Below are 21,642 nucleotides of genomic sequence, written 5' to 3'. Positions count from 1 at the left end.
TTGCAGAAGAATTTTTTGTTTATACATAAAATATAAAAAAATTTATACATAAAATATAAAATATCTTTTATGCTTATCAACATTTATGTGCTGATGAAAATTCAAAATCGACATGTTTATTTTCTTTGTCGTAAAAATTTAATTGAATTGATTTATAATTAAATTTCGATCTGACAATGAAATATTTTGGTAAAAATAAATGTTATAGCTAAAGAACAACAATTTTGTTATCAAAAAAATTTTGAGATTTTTCTTTTCATGATATACATATTACATTCCATTTTTAATACATAAATATATAATGGCAGTTCTGATATGAGTATAGTAATAATATATGCGATCTAAAAGAGAGAAACATTTCCTCGAAAAGGATTTCGCGGTAAATGTGAGGGGAATACTTACATTTAATTTTAAAAAAACGATTGTATTGCGCACGTGGAGGTCAACCCATCTTCTTTCAATAATGGATTTTTTTCGAATCCATTATTCATTAATTCGCATAAATCGGAATTTCAGAAGTTGCATTTAGAACCGCCTCTCCGCAGAAATGTTCAATTAATCAATTTTTTTTTCTACAGGAACATTACAACAGAAGATTACTCGAAAACATCTTGATATTATTATTTGGAGGTCATTCCTAGTCCAAATAATATTTGTAAAATTATTTTATATATAATTCTATACAATCTTTTATACATAATCTCTTTTTTTCCAGCGAACTTTCAGAGAAAAAAAATATATTATTATAATCTTGAAATAATATTAAAATTATAATTATTAACATGATTATATTAAATTTTCTGAAAATTTTTACAAAATACAATTAAGCGAAGCAATTAGATAAAATAAGTTTCCAATGATAACACTAATAGCTTTAATTTTGTAATTGTGTATTAAATATTCATCTTTTTAAATAGTTACCTTTATGTAAAAAGTTCTTGATAAAATTTTATTTGATTGTTTCTCGATTACTTTGCTTGAAGTTATTCGAAATGACGTAAATTAATTATTAAAATACAATAATATTAGTTTGAAAATTCAATATCTTTATTTTTTTCTCTCTCTTTCTAGTCATGTCTTTCTATTGATATTTCTATTTTGTTTGTATTATTTTTCAAATTCTTCAAATTCCCATTGCCGTTACTCAAATGAAAGCTTTGATTAAGAATGTCAGCAATATCGTCGTTACGAGGATGCTGGGCTTAATCTTCATGAAACTGGCAGAGTTTTTAAATCTCCCATCGATTCTAGGCGTCGTGCTCATCATATGATCTTTGTGATCCATGTGATCCCTTGAGGATTCTCTCTGAGAAGAAATCACGGTAAATAATAATTCGATGCATTTGATGGTCGAAAATCTCTTTATAAGACATCTAAGAATCACTATAAATTTAAGTTTTTGATTAATTATTTCTTAAAGAACATTTCATTAACAATCTGTTTCTTTTGCTCACATTTGTAAAATTAATTTTGCAATAATATAATATAAAAAGACATCCAAAAAAAAAGTAGGAATAAATTTGATAATAAGAATATTGATGTAATTTGATGAAATTTTATATAGTGTCGACGTCGAGAAAGCAAAGAGGAAAGTGGAAGGCGATTTGAAACTCAAACAGGAAGCCCTTGCCGATCTCGAGAGAAACAAAAAGGAACTCGAACATACTATCCAACGCAAAGACAAGGAACTCTCATCCTTGACTGCCAAGCTCGAGGACAAGCAATCCCTTGTCGGCAAACTGCAGAAGCAGATCAAGGAACTGCAGGCTCGAATTGAAGAACTTGAGGAAGAGGTATGATAAGAAAAATGTAATCTAAAGTCTTCCAGTTTTGAAAAAAAAAAACGAAAAAGATATATTTTAATCCACTAAATTTTTCTAAGTTTACATCTTTTAATTACTTTTGAAAAATTTCATTAAAATAAACATTCACTACTTTATTAAATTTTCAATTCTTGTAAATTTGAAAAGAAATTAAATTTTGTTTATAAAATTAAAACAATTGAAAATTATAGAGAAAATTGTTCTTAATAAAAAATTTTGAAATTAATTATAAGGAATTGGTTAAAAAAATAAATCAGATTTTTATTGTTGTCTTTTGTATGATGACTTGTATATCACTATCATCGCAACTATGGAAGTGTATAACAATGTCTGGCCATTTTCCTCTTCAAGATCGAGGCAGAACGCGGCGGACAAGCCAAGGCCGAGAAGCAGCGCAGCGATCTTGCTCGCGAGCTCGAGGAACTCGGCGAACGCCTGGAGGAGGCTGGCAGTGCCAGTGAGATCGAGCTGAACAAGAAGCGCGAGGCCGAGCTGAGCTCCATAGGGATTTCGAGGAGGCAAACATCCAGCATGAGTCCTCGCTGGCTATTCTGCGCAAGAAGCACAACGACGCTGTCACCGAGATGGGCGAGCAGCTCGATACCCTCAACAAGCTTAAGGCTAGGTGAGTTTGCCAGACTGATCCTTTTTCTCGATGGAGAGAAATAATAGAATTTTTGAAAATTTTTTATCTTCATCAATCAATATCAATTTTAATCCTTTTTCTTTTTCGAAACTTTTTTATCTTTAATATTTTTTCTAAATTTGAAGTTGATGAAGAGAAATTGGGGATAAATTTGGTTATATTAATTAGAATTTAAAGATTTTCAAGTTTTTTTACTCAATAAATAATATTGCAAATTTAGGATGTTTTCATTGAGAGAAACTTATGCCATAAGGCATAAAGATTATAGGAGATCGGTGATTAGATCAGTTTTCACGTTTCAATTTTTTGACATCGACGACTATTAGATTTTCGAAGAAAATAAAAGTGTGAAGGCAACGGGAGACTTTAACGCAATATTTGCAATAGAGCCGAAAAGGGTCGACACGACATCCACGCCGAGTTGAACGGTCCGCGCTCTCTCACGGATCAAGTTTCGCGAGAGAAGGTATTTGGAAATGAGAAAGAGATATGACGAAGAGTGTTCCTCGTGCATCTTGTTGACTTTCCAGACGTAATCTCGGACTTCCTGTATATGCCCCTCGATAATTCTCTCGATTTGTAAAACACATGTGATTACCAGAATGGAATGATATATTTTGGAAAAACTTTTGTCTTGTTGCCCGAATTGTCTTGTTGTGTCACGAATGCTGGATTAAATTCCATTGTCTATTAAAACATGCAAAAATATATTAAATTTCAGATAAGAATATTTAAAAGGAATACATAATATTTTAAAGGAATAAATAAATTATGAATATTAATTTATAATTTTTTTACTTTTAATTAGACAAAAATATTTGTATGTCAAAAATTGCAGATAATTGCAAATAAATATACGCAATTATGTTAGTAATTAATTTCTTGGATTGTATCAATATTTTGAAATTTTCAATCTTAGTTTATCAATTAAATTGGAATTTTTTAATTTTATAATAATTTAACTTTTTAATTTTGTAATCTATTACTTATGTTGCGAAAATAACAGCGAATTGCGATGCGATAATTTAATCTGGCGTTCCGGAATGCAAATAAAAAATAATTCGCGTCATTGTCACTCATCTGTTGATCCCTTCAATTGTTTCCGTATCGATTGTCAGGGTTGAGAAGGAGAAGGTTCAATACTACAGCGAATGCAACGACTTGCGCACGTCTTGCGACCACTTGAGTAACGGGAAGATAAGCCCTCGGGCTCGACTTCGATAATAATATCCGGATTAACGCGACTAACAGCTTCCGCTAGGTGCAGAGACGCAGCCCCACGACAATCTCAAAAGATCTATGTGGACTACCTATTTTCGTAAAATCACTCATGAACCATTTGTCCGACACGTGAGTCGATAGTCCTCGCTTGCTCAGCATCGCTTGCGAATATGTGTGTAAACCAGTGCTCGGAATTAGTTGCCCTTTTCAGGCCGATATCTGAGGCGACGCCTACGATCCCCCCACTATCGTCCGAGGCTCGACGGTCGAGCCGCCGATCGCGCGCCTAACGCTATACTTCAGGAGCGTATTTTAAAGTTTAAAGTATATTATTATAACATACATGTATGTATAATATGTATGTATAACAAATTGTACATATATAATATGTTATAATAATAAAAATTTTAATATTTAATTATTTATAAAAAGAAAAATTATTTACCAAAAAAAATTTTAATGACGATTTGGCGAAACGGCTTGGCGGACGCTACTGAAGCATAGCGTTACACGCGCGATCGGCGGTTCGGCCGTCGAGCCTCGGACGGTAGTGGGGGGATTGTAGGCGTCGCCTCCGATATCGGCCTGAAAAGGGCAACTAATTCCGAGCACTGCTGTAAGTTGTAAAGCGAGGTCCACCTTGCCTTCCAGCGTGGAGGTTGCGGGAGGGGAGGCCGAAGGCCCCCCTTGCACCCCCCGCGCGCATGTGTGTGTGTGTGTGCGTGCGTGTGTGTGTGTGTGTGTGTGTGTGTGTGTGTGTGTTTGTGTACACATACATTTGTGAATTACAGCCCCTGCGGGGGCTCCACTTTTAGAAGATATAACCTAACCCAACCCGTGCTTGTTACACTGTAAACTCATATAAAATTTCACTTTGCATTAAAAAGCGTATTTTTACTTCTAAGCGAGCGAGAAATCTATTCAGAATTTAATAATACATTTTTATATATATATATGGAAAAGAGTTTATTACAATGTTATTATAATGTGATTACAATGGATATGCTTTGCTCATTATATCGAAGAAATCATAGAGGGATTTGTTGTGAGAAATTATATCTTTTAAAGGACATAGTCTCTATCGTTTTGTTTACATTAACAAAGACATAATTAAACAGTAAGTTATAGTAGGAATACGGTAAACAGGAAGAAAATTATCTACAGAAAAGTAATGTGTTAACTTTTCTTTGACGATTTGCTGGGGGAGGGGCTCCCCTCCCGCCCACGCATTCAATTTACTTACATATAACAAATAAATATGGTAGGATACACTGTATTAAATGTATATGGTGTCACAAATATTATGTTTTACTTAGTTAACTTTTTTTGTTAATAACTTTTTGATAAACGACGAGCGACGGCTAAAATCTTTTGAATGTTACTCAGGACAGTGAGCTTGACATTATATGTGAAGGTCAAGGTCATTGGGGCTGGGTCCGTTATTATGCATATTTACCCATCTCGCTTCTCTCCTAACTTAATTATTCACAATTAATACTTAAATAAATATTTAAATATATAAAAAATTAAAACATTAATATTAAAATTAATATATAAATAAATATTTAAATAAAAAATTAAAACATTAATATTTAAATTAATATTTAAATAATTTCTATAAATAAATAAATTCTATAAATTCTAATTATATTTATTATAAATAATAAAAGATATAAATAAATTAAAGAAATAAAGAATGGAAGAAGCGTAAATTGATAGATGTTTGATGCACCCTGCAATGATAGAATGATAAAAGATCGTTAAGATGTAGTCAATATAAAGTGTAGATGGCGACATTACTGTTATCGATATATATATACTATAGACGTTAGATCCGATACGTTCCTTTGTACTTTTTCACGTAAGACACAAGTTGTGATAAAGAAAAATTAACAAGAGGTCAAGGTTCATATAATTTACCTTTTTCCATTCACGAATATTAATGCATAAAGAATATCGTACTTTGCTAACAAGGTTATGGGCCCAGGTCGGGTGAATACGTAGATAGTTAATTTGATCGAAAAAAAGAGAGCGGATAACCTAACATTTTGGAAGGTTCTCGAAGCATTAAAATTTCGATCTGAGGTAAAAGTACACACATATACATATAAAAATGGCCTCGTCGTCCCTACAAATTGTTGACCGCATTGACAAATTAAACGGTGCGAATTATCGATCATGGAAATTTAACATGAAAATGACACTGGTTCAAAGAGAATTATGGCAGCACGTAATCGGCGAAGCTGTTTTGTCGGAAAATCACACACGAGAGGAAGAAGAACGTTTTAAGATCAAGGAGAATAAAGCTCTGGCAACAATTGCTCTCGGCGTCGAACCTGAACATCAAATACATATCCTGGATTGCGAAAAGGCATCTGATGCATGGGAGGCATTACAGAGGATTTTTGAACCAAAATCGCGAGCAAGAATTTTACAATTAAAGAAGCAGATGTTGTCCATAAAATTAGAATCTAACGAAACGATGAATTCATATTTGGCAAGACTGAAGACATGCAGTGACAGTCTTAAAGAGGTAGGATATGAATTTAGAGATGATGATTTAGCATACGCTATGTTATCAGGTCTTCCGGATGGATATGATGGAATAGTAATGGCGCTTGCAAATCTGGATGATGAAAAGTTCAAATCAACCGAAATCAAAGAGATACTCATGAACGAATATGAACGTCGAACCCTGAAGGAAGGAGGACAGACTGAAGAACAACCAAAGGAGGCATATCAAATACACAGTAAGGAACACAATAAGGAAGAAAAAAGAAAATGCTTTAAATGTAATAAGATAGGGCATTTAGTGAACAGTTACAATTCAAAATCATTTAATGCGAAGGGAAATAAGAAGCGTTGGACGTCTAATACACGTAAGAACAATAGTGTGCTGTTATTAGAATTAAATAATACTCAGTTAGATGATTCGTGGTTTATAGATAGCGGTGCGACTCATCACGTTTGTAAACATAGGGAGTGGTTCGAAAAATATAAACCAATAGCTAATGAAACAATTTATTCAGCAGATAGTAAATCAAGCGACACTTTAAAGGCTGTAGGTGTAGGTAATATAAGAATACGAACTTTTGTCGGTAATAAAAGATTCAACTTAACGTTACTTAATGTATATCACGTTCCCAATGTAAGACGTAATTTATTGTCAGTTTCGCAAATAGAGAAGAAACGCAAAAGACTCTTGATAGATAACGGAAAACTTAAAATTCAAGACAAAGAGAATAAGATGATAGTGGGGGAAGCTTTATGTAAAAATGGTTTATATATTGTTAAAGCGAAAGTTGTAAAGAATATAAATAGTATAGATCAAAGCGAGACATACATTACATATATTAATAAGTTAACAGATTGCGAAAAATGGCACCAAAGATTCTGCCATGTAAACATGAAGACTATACAAGAATTATCAAAAGGAAACTTAGTCAGAGGCTTAGATAATATAAATATAAATGACATGCATTGTAATAGTTGTAGCGTTAGTAAATCTACCAAAGCACCTTGTAAAGAATTAGGCAGTAGACAAACGAAAAATGTCTTAGAGTTAATTCATTCTGATTTGTGTGGCCCTATGCCAATTAAATCAATTGGTGGAGCAAAATATTTTTTAACATTTACTGACGATTATTCCAGAAAAGTAACAGTATATTGTTTACACAGTAAAGATGAAGTAACTAAATATGTCCAAAAATATATAGCTAGGGTAGAAAGAGAGACAGATAGAAAAGTAAAAAGATTTAGAAGTGATAATGGATTAGAGTATTGTAATAAAGTTCTTAAACAAATGTTTGATGAAATGGGAATAAAGCATGAACGAACAAACGTAGATACACCACAAATGAACGGAATTGCAGAACGAATTAATAGGACATTGTTAGATCTAGTACGCGCAATGCTTAAAAATGCCGAGTTACCTGAAAGATTTTGGGCTGAAGCAATCGTAACAGCATGTTACATTAAAAATAGAGTCATACATTCGTTCGTCAATGACATTCCAGAAAGCATTTGGACGGGAAATAAACCGAGCGTAAAACATTTAAAGGTTTACGGTTGTCTAGCATATGCACATATTACTAAACAGGGTAGGCACAAACTTGATTCTAGAGGGAAAGAATGTATATTTGTTGGATATTCCAATCAGACAAAAGGGTATAGATTGTGGGATCCGATTAAACGCGATATAATACAAACAAAACATGTAGAGTTTGTTGAAGATGTTTATGGATATGAGTATATTTATAGCAAAAAGATACTTGAAACTCCTTTTACTAATGCCGATAATATAGATGAAGTAGAAGATATAGATACTGTAGATGAAGATGAGGAATTAGAAAATAGTCAAACGCATGAAGAGCACGCGGATGATAATGTAGAATCGAAAAAATCACATAAAATTATATCAGAAGAAAAACGTAAAGTAGGTAGACCGAAGAAAATAATTAAAAATCCGTGGGGTCGTGCAGGTAAACCCAAAAATATAGAATTTAATTTAACGGAAATAGTTGAACCCACAACATATGAAGAAGCGGTAAATTCATCACAATCCGAGAAATGGAAAATAGCAATGAATGAAGAATTAACAAGTTTGAATAATAGAAATACGTGGGAAATATTAAATAAACCGGATAATGTTAATTGTATCGGAAGTAAATGGGTGTATAAAGTTAAAACAGATTCGACAGGGAAAATAGAAAGATATAAAGCTAGAGTAGTTGCACAAGGTTTTTCTCAAAAGAAGGATATAGATTATTCAGAATCATACGCACCCATTGCAAATATTTCGTTAATTAGATTGTTAATAGTTATATCAATATCTAATAATTGGAAGATACATCATTTAGATGTGAAATGTGCATACCTCTACGGAAACCTTAAGGAAGAAATTTACATGAGATTACCGCCAGGACATAAAGACTATGATATAAAAGTAGCAAAACTTTTAAAACCAATATACGGTTTAAAGCAATCAGGGCATAACTGGAATAATACGATTGATAAATTTTTAATAAAACATGGATTTAGAAGATTGCAAGCAAGTAATTGTGTTTATATTTACGATAATAATCTTATTCTTACATTATATGTAGATGATATCATATTGTTTGCTCCATCAATTGACAAAATAAACGAAGCTAAGTCATTACTTGCGTCAGAATACGAAATAAGAGATTTGGGTAGAGTATCATATTTATTAGGTATAACTATTGAATATGAAGAAAATAAAGTAAAATTATCACAAGCACTATATTTAAATAAATTATTAAACGAATACGGAATGAATGATTGTAAAACGTGTAAAACACCGATCGAACCAGGGATAAAGTTATCAAAATATGACGGTCCACAGAGCGATGTTGAAAAGGACGAAATGAATAGTGTACCATACAAACAGTTAATTGGATCACTAATGTATGTAGCGTTGGCAACGCGGCCAGATATATTGTATGCGGTAACAAAATTGTCACAATTTAGTTCTAATCCCGGGAGAACACATTGGTTACAAGCTAAGAGAGTATTGAGATATTTAGCTGCAACGAAAGATGTTAGCTTAGTGTATAGTTGCGATACGAATGAGTTAGAGGTTTTTAGTGACGCAGATTGGGCGTCAGATACAGATGATAGACATTCTTATAGTGGTATGGTAGTATTTCTAAACGGAAATCCAATAATATGGAAATCTAATAAACAAAGATCAATTTCAACATCAACTATGGAGGCTGAATATGTTGCGTTAGAAATAGCTGTAAAGGAAATCATATGGTTAAACATGATGTTTAATGAATTAACACAGGAAATAGGTATAGATATGCCTTGTAAGCCATATATTATTAGATGTGATAACAAATCAGCGATTGATTTTACGAGAAATAAAATAGAAAGATCGCGCACTAAGCATATCGATATTGCATATCGTATTACTAGAGAGATGCATGAGAATGGTTTAATTAATATAAAATATATTTCATCTAATGAAAATGTAGCGGATGTATTTACAAAACAATTATCTCATATTATAATGAATAAGCATGTTGAAAAGTTAGGATTGCGACAAATTGCAGAGTGATCAAAATGGGGGATTTGATAGATGTTTGATGCACCCTGCAATGATAGAATGATAAAAGATCGTTAAGATGTAGTCAATATAAAGTGTAGATGGCGACATTACTGTTATCGATATATATATACTATAGACGTTAGATCCGATACGTTCCTTTGTACTTTTTCACGTAAGACACAAGTTGTGATAAAGAAAAATTAACAAGAGGTCAAGGTTCATATAATTTACCTTTTTCCATTCACGAATATTAATGCATAAAGAATATCGTACTTTGCTAACATAAATGATAGAAATCCACTCTTGGTCAATATGTACGTCTTTCTTTCAAAAAAATCATCTTATTAATTTACAAAAAATACTTACTATTAAAATAAAAACTAAATTTTAAGCAATGTACGCAATATATAACATAACAAGCAATATATAACATTAAAATTAAATTATTATTATATACAATAATTTAAACAAGTTATTCTAACAACTTTTTGCTTTAATAATAAATGTATATAATAAAATAAAAAATATATATATCTCAATTTTGCATAATATGAAGTTTATTCTAAATACATTTATACATTTACATAAAAGAAGATATGCTTATAATTTAATAATAAAGTCTGTGCAAGGAAACGATGAAATTATGATCTACGATAACAATGAGTCATATATTTCGAATAATGGTAAACTATTTTTATCAATAGATCAACTTGAAAATGATTAATAAAACTTATTATGACTTATCGAGCCTCTAGATCTAGATGTATTAAAATTTTACTAAATTTTGATCCTTTACTACGATCGTAATAAATTGTAACATCAGAAGCTCAACGAAGCAACAAATGCAATATAAATTAATAAGATAACAATGTAATAACTTTGCTTTTTCACTATTATTTTCACGAAGGTTCGTTGAGCGATGGAAGTCAACCAAATATAAAAAATTTAATAAAAAAATACTTAAATTCATAAATCTGAAAAAATTTCTTTTCCTAAAATTTGGTGCTAAATGTTATATGCTGCAATCTCTTACACGTGGATTTAAAATTCACGATATCCTCCACGCTAATGTTCTTATTTTCCAAAATTGTAGTAATTATTTCATCTGGCAAATGTGTTATCATAGTCATCGTAAAAAATTCAACGATTCACAAAACAGCTCGCAACCAATATTATTTATTTTCGCACCACTAATTTCGTTTATAAACTTATATATATAACTAATCACGATTATGGACGCACAAATTTTACTCCTACTTGTAATACTGCGTCTATCATATGTACTTCGTTCGACGTTGCACGTGGTTCAGACTAAAGATGCACTTTCTTTAGAAATGATTCACGACATTTGGTTTACCAACCAGAACAAAAGGAACACCTTCATCCTGATTACTCAAAAAAGTTAGACCATAGCAGCAGGTACGTATAACAAATTCTTTGGAAATAATTTCTGAACAATCTCTTTTCCCATTTTGAGATGTATAGTTTTATGGTCTTATTCTAATGTTGCTTTAATGGAATTATTTGCCTTTTCGATCTATTTTTGATTTATTTATATATATATGCGCTGAGAGAGAGGTCATATTTATCTTATTGTAGTTGTATTCGTATCGTATTTCTTGGTACTTAATTTTATTCTTATATTTATTATAATTATTTATTTAAGAAAAATTAAATAAACTAATGAATCATATACGATCGCAAAATATATAAGGAACTGCGAGGAACGTTGAAGTAAACTAATGTCCGTTTTCGCAACACGGCTTTGTATTGTATAAACTCTACGACAAAAATTTTGAATTTTAATTTATGAATATAATAAAACTTTGAAATCTATGTTCAATCTTCTTCTATCGTTTCTTATATCATTCTTTGTATACATTCTTATGTCGTTATTTATTTTATTATATTCTTTATATCGTTTTTCTCTTCAATATAGAGAGAAAACAACTTTATCTTTCTTATATACAAATACTTTGTTCATTTATAGATTTCGAAAGGTATTATTTTTTAAATTTTTATTATAATTGTTTCCGGCGACTGTAATCACATCGACACGCATTTTAAAATTTGCGATATATCGAACGTCGCTGTGCACGATAGACAACATTATCGTCTTCTAATACACACGCATTCACGCTTGTACAATTACACTACGTATACTTACACAATCACGCTCAAGTACACAAGCACATATTACTCATTCACACACACACACACACACACACACACACACACACACACACACACACACACACACACATACACACACATCAAAGGACATATATAAATTTTATTTTACTTTATTTTGACACCAAACAAATCGCATTTTCTTTCACTGTTATTCTCCCGAGCCTTCACCTGATCTCGATTGCGGTTATCCGGCTAGCAGACTCGCGAAGGCCGTCCGTGACATTTTTATATTTCATTATGTCTATTTATTTGATGAAAATTAAAATAACTAATAAATAAATTACGTTCTATCGTAAAAATGGAAAAACTGAGGTAGTTGAATATTAATATCCGAATATTGATATAGTTTAATCTTACCAAATAAATTTTATCGTCTAAATATTTAATTTTAACTTAAGAATATATTCGAAAATTGAATTCTATTTTTTTATCTTTTCGTATTAATTTTCCTCTTAATAAAGATAAGAAAAAATCTGACCTTTCTTACATATAAACACATTTTTTTACTTATTTACACAGTTTGATTTTTATTTTATTCATCTTATTTTTTAATTATTTATTTAATAAGCAATCAGAATTTAAATTTTTAACATTAATGTCTTATTCTGATTGATGATTTATTCTGAATTTCAAGTTTTTGTAACATCCGAAAAATGATATTAATATAGATATACACACTCATGCTAATGTAATACATGGCTCTTTTCCGCATACTTTCGAACATAATTATTATTTATCATAAAGATCTCACTATATAATCGATAATTTTATAATAGTATTTTTTTCTTACTTTGCTTTAAATCTTATAACAAATAATAGCATTCAATATAATTAATAATTAATAATTTATTTAATCAATTAAAAACTGATAGCCAATTATTAAACATTAATAATTAATTAGCCTCGTTTTTTTATGTTTCTTTCTAAAAGAGAGATCGCACAAGATCCTTATCCGAGGTAATCAAGCAACGAGGGAGCAAAAATACATAAACATTCTTTTCGGCTTGTTAACGGTTTTGCTATGTGCAGAAGTCACGGCACTACCCAGTAGCTTTTTTGGAATTTCATGTCAAGTAAACTTTCGATTAAGATATTTCAGAAACTAGTCAAAAATCTAACAACACTTTTATGATATAATGTGAATACAGGATTTCGATTGCGATTCCAGTTTGAAAAAGATTGGTGCAGTCAATCTTCAGAAATGATGTATATCAGAATTGTGACATTTTTCATTCTTCTTCATAATTGTCAAGTTCAGACTCACGTACGTATGCTCGCATGCATAAACGAAAGGCGATTTTGTCTCTCAAGTGGCGTTCACATCGCGCATGTTCGATTATTCGCTGCAATGTACAAAACGTTTTAAGAGATAAAATCATATGGATAATTATGCATATGTGACATTCTAAGAGTTACGCGGAATAATGTAATAAGCGAGAAAAATACTAAAGTGTGATTAAAAGTTATAAAAGTATTCCAGAATATAGTGCAAAAAAAGAGAAAGAATTTCTTCCAATATATTTATTCATCCCATTAAAAATACCTGACAAAGGTAAAAAATATGCCAACTTGTATAGAATAAAAAAGCTTAAAAAATATTTATTCCTAAAACCCAGAAAATAATACAAACTAAAAACAATTTTCTCCTAAAAAGTATCTTCTAAAAAATAGAAAATCGAAACCAAATATGAAATCAATAATTATATTATTTATTGCATATAAGTATATTATATAAGTATTTAATCAAGTACACTTACAAGCAATTCAATTTGTAAGAGTATGTAATTTGAAATAACATTTCCCATAAAATCAATTTGATATTTACAGAAATATTATACACAGATTTTTTTCCATAAAATTAAAATGCATTTTATTTTTATTAAGAGAGATTTGTTTTTAAAATAAATTTAATTTTTGTATGATAAATATTTTGTAACATAATAATAATATATAAAATATTATTATTATGTTACAGATTTTATTGCAAATAGTAAATTATAACTTTATTTAACTTTTAACGTTGACCACATCGATTGCTAATTTTGAAATTAAAAGTGTTTTGTACTAAGTTGATCGAAATATTTGAAATTGTTGTTTTGAAATTAGGCCCTGGTGCGGCACTTCTAAACGAGTTAAGACCAAAGTGACATATAAACTTGGCATTCCTGAATTATAACTCATACATTGTTATAATTAGTAAATATTATAAGTATTTAAAATCAAGATTCACGAATTATATATCTGAAATTAAAATTTGTAAATTATTATCAGAAATTATTATTGATATGTTAATGAAAATATATAAAATATGAGCACGTCAAGTTTTTGTATGTTACTTTGGTTTTAACCCCTTTAGTTCCAGGCTTACTTGACAAAGATTATAATTATTTTAATAACAATTTCAAATGTTCCGATCAATTTGGCAAAGGGCACTTTTAAATTCGAAATTGGCAATCTATGTGATCAATCTTGTAGTATAGTAAGAGTTAAATAATCTTTACTATTTACAATAAAATCTATGACATAATAATGCTATCTTACATATCATACAGAAATGTTTATTTTAAAAACAAGTTGTTTTTAATAAAAATAAAGTGTGTTTTAATTTTATGAGGAAAATCTATGTATAATATGTTTATAAATATAAGATTGATTTTATGGCAAATATTTCAAATTACAGACCCTCACAAATTAAATTGCTTCTAAGTATTTGGTTATAATTATTAATTTCATATTATTTCATTTAATTTTGATATTTTACTTTTTACAGAATGTTATTTAGGAAAAAATTATTTAATTTTTAGTTTCTATTATTTTCTAAGCATTAAGGGTAAACAACCTTTAAGCATTTTTGTTTCACTTATTGGCACATTTTTTATGTACATGGGATATTTTTTATCTTTATTTTTTTACCTTTTTTTTAATGGGATAGTACTTTATAAAAGTTTCAAAAGAAATTATAAGAATATGCAATAAAAAATAAGGGATTTAGTTTAAAAAATTCATGATGATTTTGTCCTGATTTTGGCATTGTCAAGGTCAAACTGAGGCTAAATAGATTTTTTTAAACCTTACAACCTTTCTTTTGTATTAAACATTCTTTTAGAACATTTGTTTTTCGAGATACTTCCCGAGATACTTCTTTTTGTGACAGCTTGTATAGAATACCCTGTATATATAGGAAACACGCATATGCCTAAATTTAATAAACGGAAAAAAAATTTTCTTGTTTTAAGTAAATACATTTTCTTGAATTATAATTTCTAAATTGAAAGAAATAATTACTTCCAACAATAAAATATTTTTTTGTTGCAAAGAAATATCTCCAAAACAAATAATTTGTCAATGAAAAGAATGTTTTATTGGAACAAAAACACAATTACTTGTCGGTAGAAAATCGTTATCAAACTTAATAAATGTAATTACTTAAACATAACAGTTGTTAACAAGTGAAAATTTTTTTAGAATTTATGACATAAATACTAAAAATAATTCATTAATTACGTGTATCAATTAATATACAGGGTGTCCCAAAAGTCCCGGAACGGTCGAATATTTTATAAACTATGCACTTTAGAAAGAAATGTTTCAGACAAAAGTTGTATGGCTTGAAGGGGGCCATAAGACGGCGTCATTGGTTTGACATTGAAAAGTCGTTTGAAGGTCACGTGAAGGTCACCTCCAACTTTTTAAATAAGACACCCTATATACTTTTGCATATTCTTGTAGCTTGCCTCGAGAGCTTTCCAAAACACTATAATTAAACATTCTTTCATTAAGTACTTTTCGAGTTATGAGGCTTGAAATAATTTCTTAATTTTACATAAACCATAAAATATCTAGTAAAATATTCATTTTTTGATTATCTTACCTTAATACTTTTATGTACAAAATAATAAGAGGAATCAATTGGTGTAAAGAAAACACATAGTTACTTTTAAGAAAAAAAATGTAATTGTTAATTGCAAATTACATATTTTTTCTTCGAAACAACTGTGTTTTCTTTACACCAATTGATTCCTCTCATTATTTTGTACATAAAAGTATTAAGGTAAGATAATCGAAAAATGAATATTTTACAAGATATTTTACGGTTTATGTAAAATTAAGAAATTATTTCAAGCCTCATAACTCAAAAAGTACTTAACAAAAAAGTACTTAATTATAGTGTTTTGGAAAGCTCTCGAGATAAGCTACAAGAATATGCAATGACAAATAGTAGGTTCCATTTAAGAAATTAAAGGTGACCTTCATGTGACCTTCAAATAACTCTTCAAGGTCAAACCAATGATACCATCTTATGGCCCCCTCGAAACCATAAAACTTTTGTCTGAATCATTTTTCCGTATCTGTCTTAGGTACAAAGAAATTTGGGTGCATAGATTAAAATGGCCCACCCTGTATATATATATATATATATATATATATATATATATATATATATATATATATATATATATTTGTGTGTGTGTACACACACACACACACACACACACACACACACACACACACACACACACACACACACACACACACACACACACACACATATATATAGTGGTATAGAAATTTACATATTTGACTGCACAACCATAATTATAGTTACATAGACATTTATTACATTTGCCTGCGTAGACACAAACATAGTTACGCAGAAATATTCCCTACATGTATAATTATATATATATATATATATATATAATATATGCAGTCAAATATGTAAATTTCTACACACACTATATATATGTGTGTGTATGTGTGTGTATATATATACACACATACATATATAATTATCATTATACATGTAGGGAATATTTCTATGTAACTATATTTATGTCTACACAGGCAAATGTAATGAATGTCTATGTAACTATAATTATGGTCGCGCAGTCAAATATGTAAATTTTTACACACACACACATATATATGTATATATATATATATATATATATATATATATATATAATTATAAATTACATAATTATATTCCACAAAATGATAACTGTCTATTCTCTTTATTATGATTAATATATAATATGTCAAAATATATTATGTCTAAACAGAAATGAGAAATATTTCACAATATTTACCTTTTGATTAATGAATCACAATCCACTTGGTTGTCGTTAAGTGTCACAAATCTGTGTTTTTATATAATACTAATAAATATACTTGGCGTCGCGACGCAACTGCGTCGCTGGATAATAACTTTTAATATGTCACTTCTCTTTCTTGGTATGTTATTACACACTACTTTTCTTCCTTGTTCTGCACTATACTTTTATTTTTTACTCTTATTTATTTCTTAAAATCTGTGTTTTTAAACAAGTAACCTGACTGCTTAACGTGTCACTTCTCTTCCTTATTACACTATTCCGCACTATACTTTAATAAATTTATCTTTCATACGTACATACACACATACTGTTGAAATAAAACATAGTAACATGTTGTTGGCGACATCTATAACCTTTTTTTGTCACGCGCCCGCGCTCCCGCTTATATTTTTTAGTTCGTTCGTTCGTGTAGAATATCAGATACACGTTGTATAAAGATATAATATAATATATTCTTTTGTATTATCCTAATTTGTGTGCAAGTTACTTGTGTACTGTATCCTTTGCTTTAAAACCAATTCCAACACATACATATACATATCACACGTATGTACACACATGCACACATATGATTTTGCCTCTCAAAGTATTGTACATATCGAAGCAATAATCGTATACGCAGCGATGTGAACGCCGCTTGAGGGACAAACTCGCTTTGCGTGTGTGCGTGCGAGGATATGTACGTGAGTCTGAACCTGAAAAAGGAAGAGAAGAACGAAAAATGTCACAATTCTGATATTCGATCGTCATTTCTCAGGATTGACTGCACCGATTTTATTCAAGCAGGTCGCAATCGAAAGCTTGTATTCATATTATATCATAAAAGTGTCGTTAGATTTTTTATTACGACTTTAGTTTATTAAATATCTTAATCGAAAGTTTACTTGACGTGAAATTCCGGATAAGGTACTTAGTAGCGCCGCGTCGAGAACAGTGACTCTCAACTCAATGCTTTGACCTGTTTTTTTATGTAGTTGGCGTCGCGACGCTACCGCGTCGCTTGATTGAACAGACTTCTCGAAGAAGAAGGAGAAAATTTAATAAAAGATAAAAATAAATACAATAAGCATAAAATAAAATTTATCATTCTTTAAGCATAATTACTAATTATATTTTTAACATATATATATATTTTATTATATTTTTACAGCAAAATGCAGTTCAATCCGCGAAACATCATAATACTTCTGTTTACTGCCGCTACTTTTAATTTGCCACAAACTCCTATTACAAATGAAGAAACAAAAGTAAAAGAGAAAATAGAAAATATGCTGTAACAAATATATGAGGAAAAATTTGAAATAGATGAAGATTCTCTTGATTTTCAAAATTCTTTTGATACATACCTGAAACAGAACTAGTAACAGACGAAGATGGAGATGAAGAACAAGAAGCATCATATTATGTAAAAGAAATGATATGTGTAAATGATGACATTTCAAATGAATATAAAAAAATGCCGTTGAGTTTTGGAAATCTGCTGATTCAGTTAAAAGAAAATCGTTAGAAACTGTAAAACAGATTTCGGAAAGTGACATCACTACGTCAATTACAAAGATGAGAAGAATAAATTAACAGAGATGGGACTAAATTGCAAAAGTTAAATGAAATTTCACCTTATATATTAGAAAAATTCTAAGAAAGTCTAGAGAAAGGTGTACCTATTCACGATATTGATATTGCTCGATGGGCCCTCAAAGCGTAACAGGAGATTAATGTACCAGAATTTACAGCATCAAGAAAATGGGTAAGGAAATTTAAAATGGCACATAATATTGTTTCTCGTAAAGTCACAAAATTTGTTACAAAAAGGTCTATAAAATCAAAAGAATCTCTGTAAGTAGAAAGCAATAAGTTTATTGAAAATGTAAAATATTATATTACGCATTATGGATATGAAAATATATATCATTCAGACCAAAGCGATTTTCAATTATGATTATGTTACAAAATTTCTTATTTGTCTATTTAATAAAAAGCATTATATATTTATATATGAAAATAAATGGATATTATATGTTTACACCTTCTTTTATCTTATCCTTTCTCCTCTTCTGTTATTGATGATCTTTATAAAATTGTATGTTACAATTACGAAACTTTCGTATATATTACTTCTTTTATAATATTATTTACATAAGTGTTCAAAGTATAGTTATCTCTGTCTGAAAAATTTTCATGCGAATGTCCTTCTCCTACACCTCCTCTCCTCTTTCCATTTTTGCTTCAATTTTCATACAACTAATAAATTTTGATGTAAAGAAATATTTACCTCTTTTAAATCTTATAGATTGAATATTATCACTAAAAGATCTAGGTCTTATCCCTCTGTCAAAACTAGAAGGAATATCAATTTTAAACTGATAAAGTCGTACAATGACCACCGAAACATTTTTTTTAGACATTTTATACTATTGTTTCAATGATATATATTTATATTGTATACTTCAAACATTTTCATAATCATTAATCTTTGACTTTAATTTAAATTTTTTTAAGTTTCTAATTTCTTTTGCAAATGTCAAATATCAAGCCATAGAAAAATAATAGCTACGATTCATGATATAAGATAGTAATTCCTTTTCTACATGAAACAATAAGTGTAATAAATAAGTGCAGCATGCACTCCGTAAAGCTATGCAATTACATAATTATATAATTATATTACATATTATATTATTACTAGCTGTACCCTGCGCGCGCTGCTACGCCTACAAAAATCGAATTTAAAGAGAACTCGTTATAACAATTCTGTGCTCATTCTTTTTTATTGAAGTGCTCTTGGATATACAATATTTTTTGTTTTTCCGTCTGATGCGTAAACGATTAAATCGGAAGGTTTCCCGACGCGTGAGGTGGCCACATACAGCTGTCCATGTGAGAAACATGGATTTTCCAAATTTAATCCGCAAACTTGTAGCGATTCTACATTTATGAATTGCACTGATTTGTATAAACGACGCGCGCGCCACCTATTGGAGAATTGTTGTACTAAGTCAGAAACCTTTGCGGGCATGCGCACAACAACATATCAAAGTTTCATCGCAATCGGATGATCGGTTTAGGAATGCATAAGGAACAAACAAACAAACATTCATTTTTATATATAGAGATTATTATTATTACTATTATTATTATTATTATTATTATTATTATTATTATTATTATTATATCTTATGCCGTCTTAAATCAAACAAGTTTAGAGTCTCGTGCGTCAGTTTTCATGCATACATTTTGAGCTTATCTATATTTAACGTTTTAATATCTTATCACATATTAACCTTTGTGCCAAACGGCGTGATCGCGCTTCTTCTGTCCAGTGCTTAAAAGTGCCAGCACATCAATCTGTAAATTCACAGTAACAGCTCGGTTTTTGTCGATGCGTGTCTTTATTGTGAGCGGGATCCGTTAGCGCACGGTGCGATAGCGCACCAACCCGATAGCACACGAAAAATTGAACACAATTCCCGATAGCCCACGTCCCTTTAGCACACGTCCCGATAGCACTCAAAGTAAATCGCGCACAATCCCGATAGCACACCAATGAGAAAGTACACGCACAGACTGCACCCCCCCCCCGCCCAACCCGCCCCCCCACCCCATTGCAAACCCATGTGGAACCTTGTGTGCTATCGGGACGTGTGCTAAAGAGACGTGGGCTATCGGGAATTGTGTTCAATTTTTCGTGTGCTATCGGGTTGGTTGGTGCGTTATCGCACCGTGCGCTAACGGGACCCTCCCCTTTATTACCGTTTAGTCATAGGCAAATTAAGGTGAAATTGAAGTAATATAACATTTCTACACTTGTACATTTTTTTAATATTATAAACAAGGCTGGCCACTTGACTTGTTTCGATTCGGAATTAGACAAACACTATCGCGCCGCTTGGCATTTTTTGATCGAGTTTCTACAAAAGTCCGTGGCACTCAAACGGTTAAATATAAATTTGATTTGTTATATCAATGTTATTCTAGCTATGCACGTAAAAGAAAACGTGATTACATAGATAAATGTATCCGTGTTAGTTATCTTTCATTACAGATAAATGTATCCGTGTTAGTTATCTTTCATTACAGAAAAACAGGCTGTGTTGCGCGAAAAATCGAGCGCATGGACGGACACGAATAGCGTATTACAGGGAGGTTTATAATTAATTCTGGAAAATGATTTTTCGAAACATAACTTAATCATATATGATTGGATTCGTAAAAAAATAACCTTTCACTTGGTAATAAAGAAATTTCAAAATTAAAAAAAATATATTTAGTGATGGGGGTATTTTGAAAAATTAAAAAAATTAAATTTTTTTTTGTTATTGTAAAGTACTCTTAAGGCCATTTAACTTTTAATTTGAAAACTTTTTTCTATCTCTTATAGTTTCTGAAATATTCATCTCGAAAGAAAAAAATCGATTTTTTTCAAAGGAGTGTTTTACCCCCTAGACACGCGTATGGACACGTATAAAAAAATATGTGTCCCTTATTTTTGTCTAGAAAACAACATATTAAAATCGGAGGGGGACACTTCCATGCCTTTTCGTTAGATGGGTGACTGCTTGGAAACACCAT

At 30.4% G+C, this 21,642-nt stretch overlaps 1 protein-coding gene and 1 long non-coding RNA gene across 2 annotated transcripts; one reads left to right on the top strand and one right to left on the bottom strand.

The window, feature by feature from the left end:
* Positions 1 to 408: 408 nt before the first annotated feature.
* On the bottom strand, positions 409 to 20,601 carry LOC145962123 (uncharacterized). Its single transcript, XR_014435852.1, has 3 exons — positions 20,355 to 20,601; positions 922 to 1,306; positions 409 to 572 (listed from the first exon to the last, which is right to left on the bottom strand). It is a non-coding gene; the product is annotated as an uncharacterized LOC145962123 (long non-coding RNA).
* LOC145974975 (uncharacterized) lies at positions 1,338 to 3,685 on the top strand. Its single transcript, XM_083105111.1, has 5 exons — positions 1,338 to 1,349; positions 1,421 to 1,458; positions 1,565 to 1,793; positions 2,175 to 2,448; positions 3,588 to 3,685. Exons 1-5 carry the CDS (start codon positions 1,338 to 1,340, stop codon positions 3,653 to 3,655), a joined length of 621 nt encoding a protein of 206 aa, XP_082961237.1. The 3' UTR covers positions 3,656 to 3,685.
* Positions 20,602 to 21,642: the final 1,041 nt, after the last annotated feature.

The sequence above is a fragment of the Camponotus vicinus genome, unplaced genomic scaffold (assembly GCF_025532165.1).
Source record: "Camponotus vicinus isolate PSW18456_S1 unplaced genomic scaffold, iyCamVici1.0 SCAF_1, whole genome shotgun sequence".
NCBI lineage: Eukaryota > Metazoa > Arthropoda > Insecta > Hymenoptera > Formicidae > Camponotus > Camponotus vicinus.
Note: the sequence above shows the minus strand (reverse complement) of the source record. Positions and strands in the feature narration are given on the sequence as shown.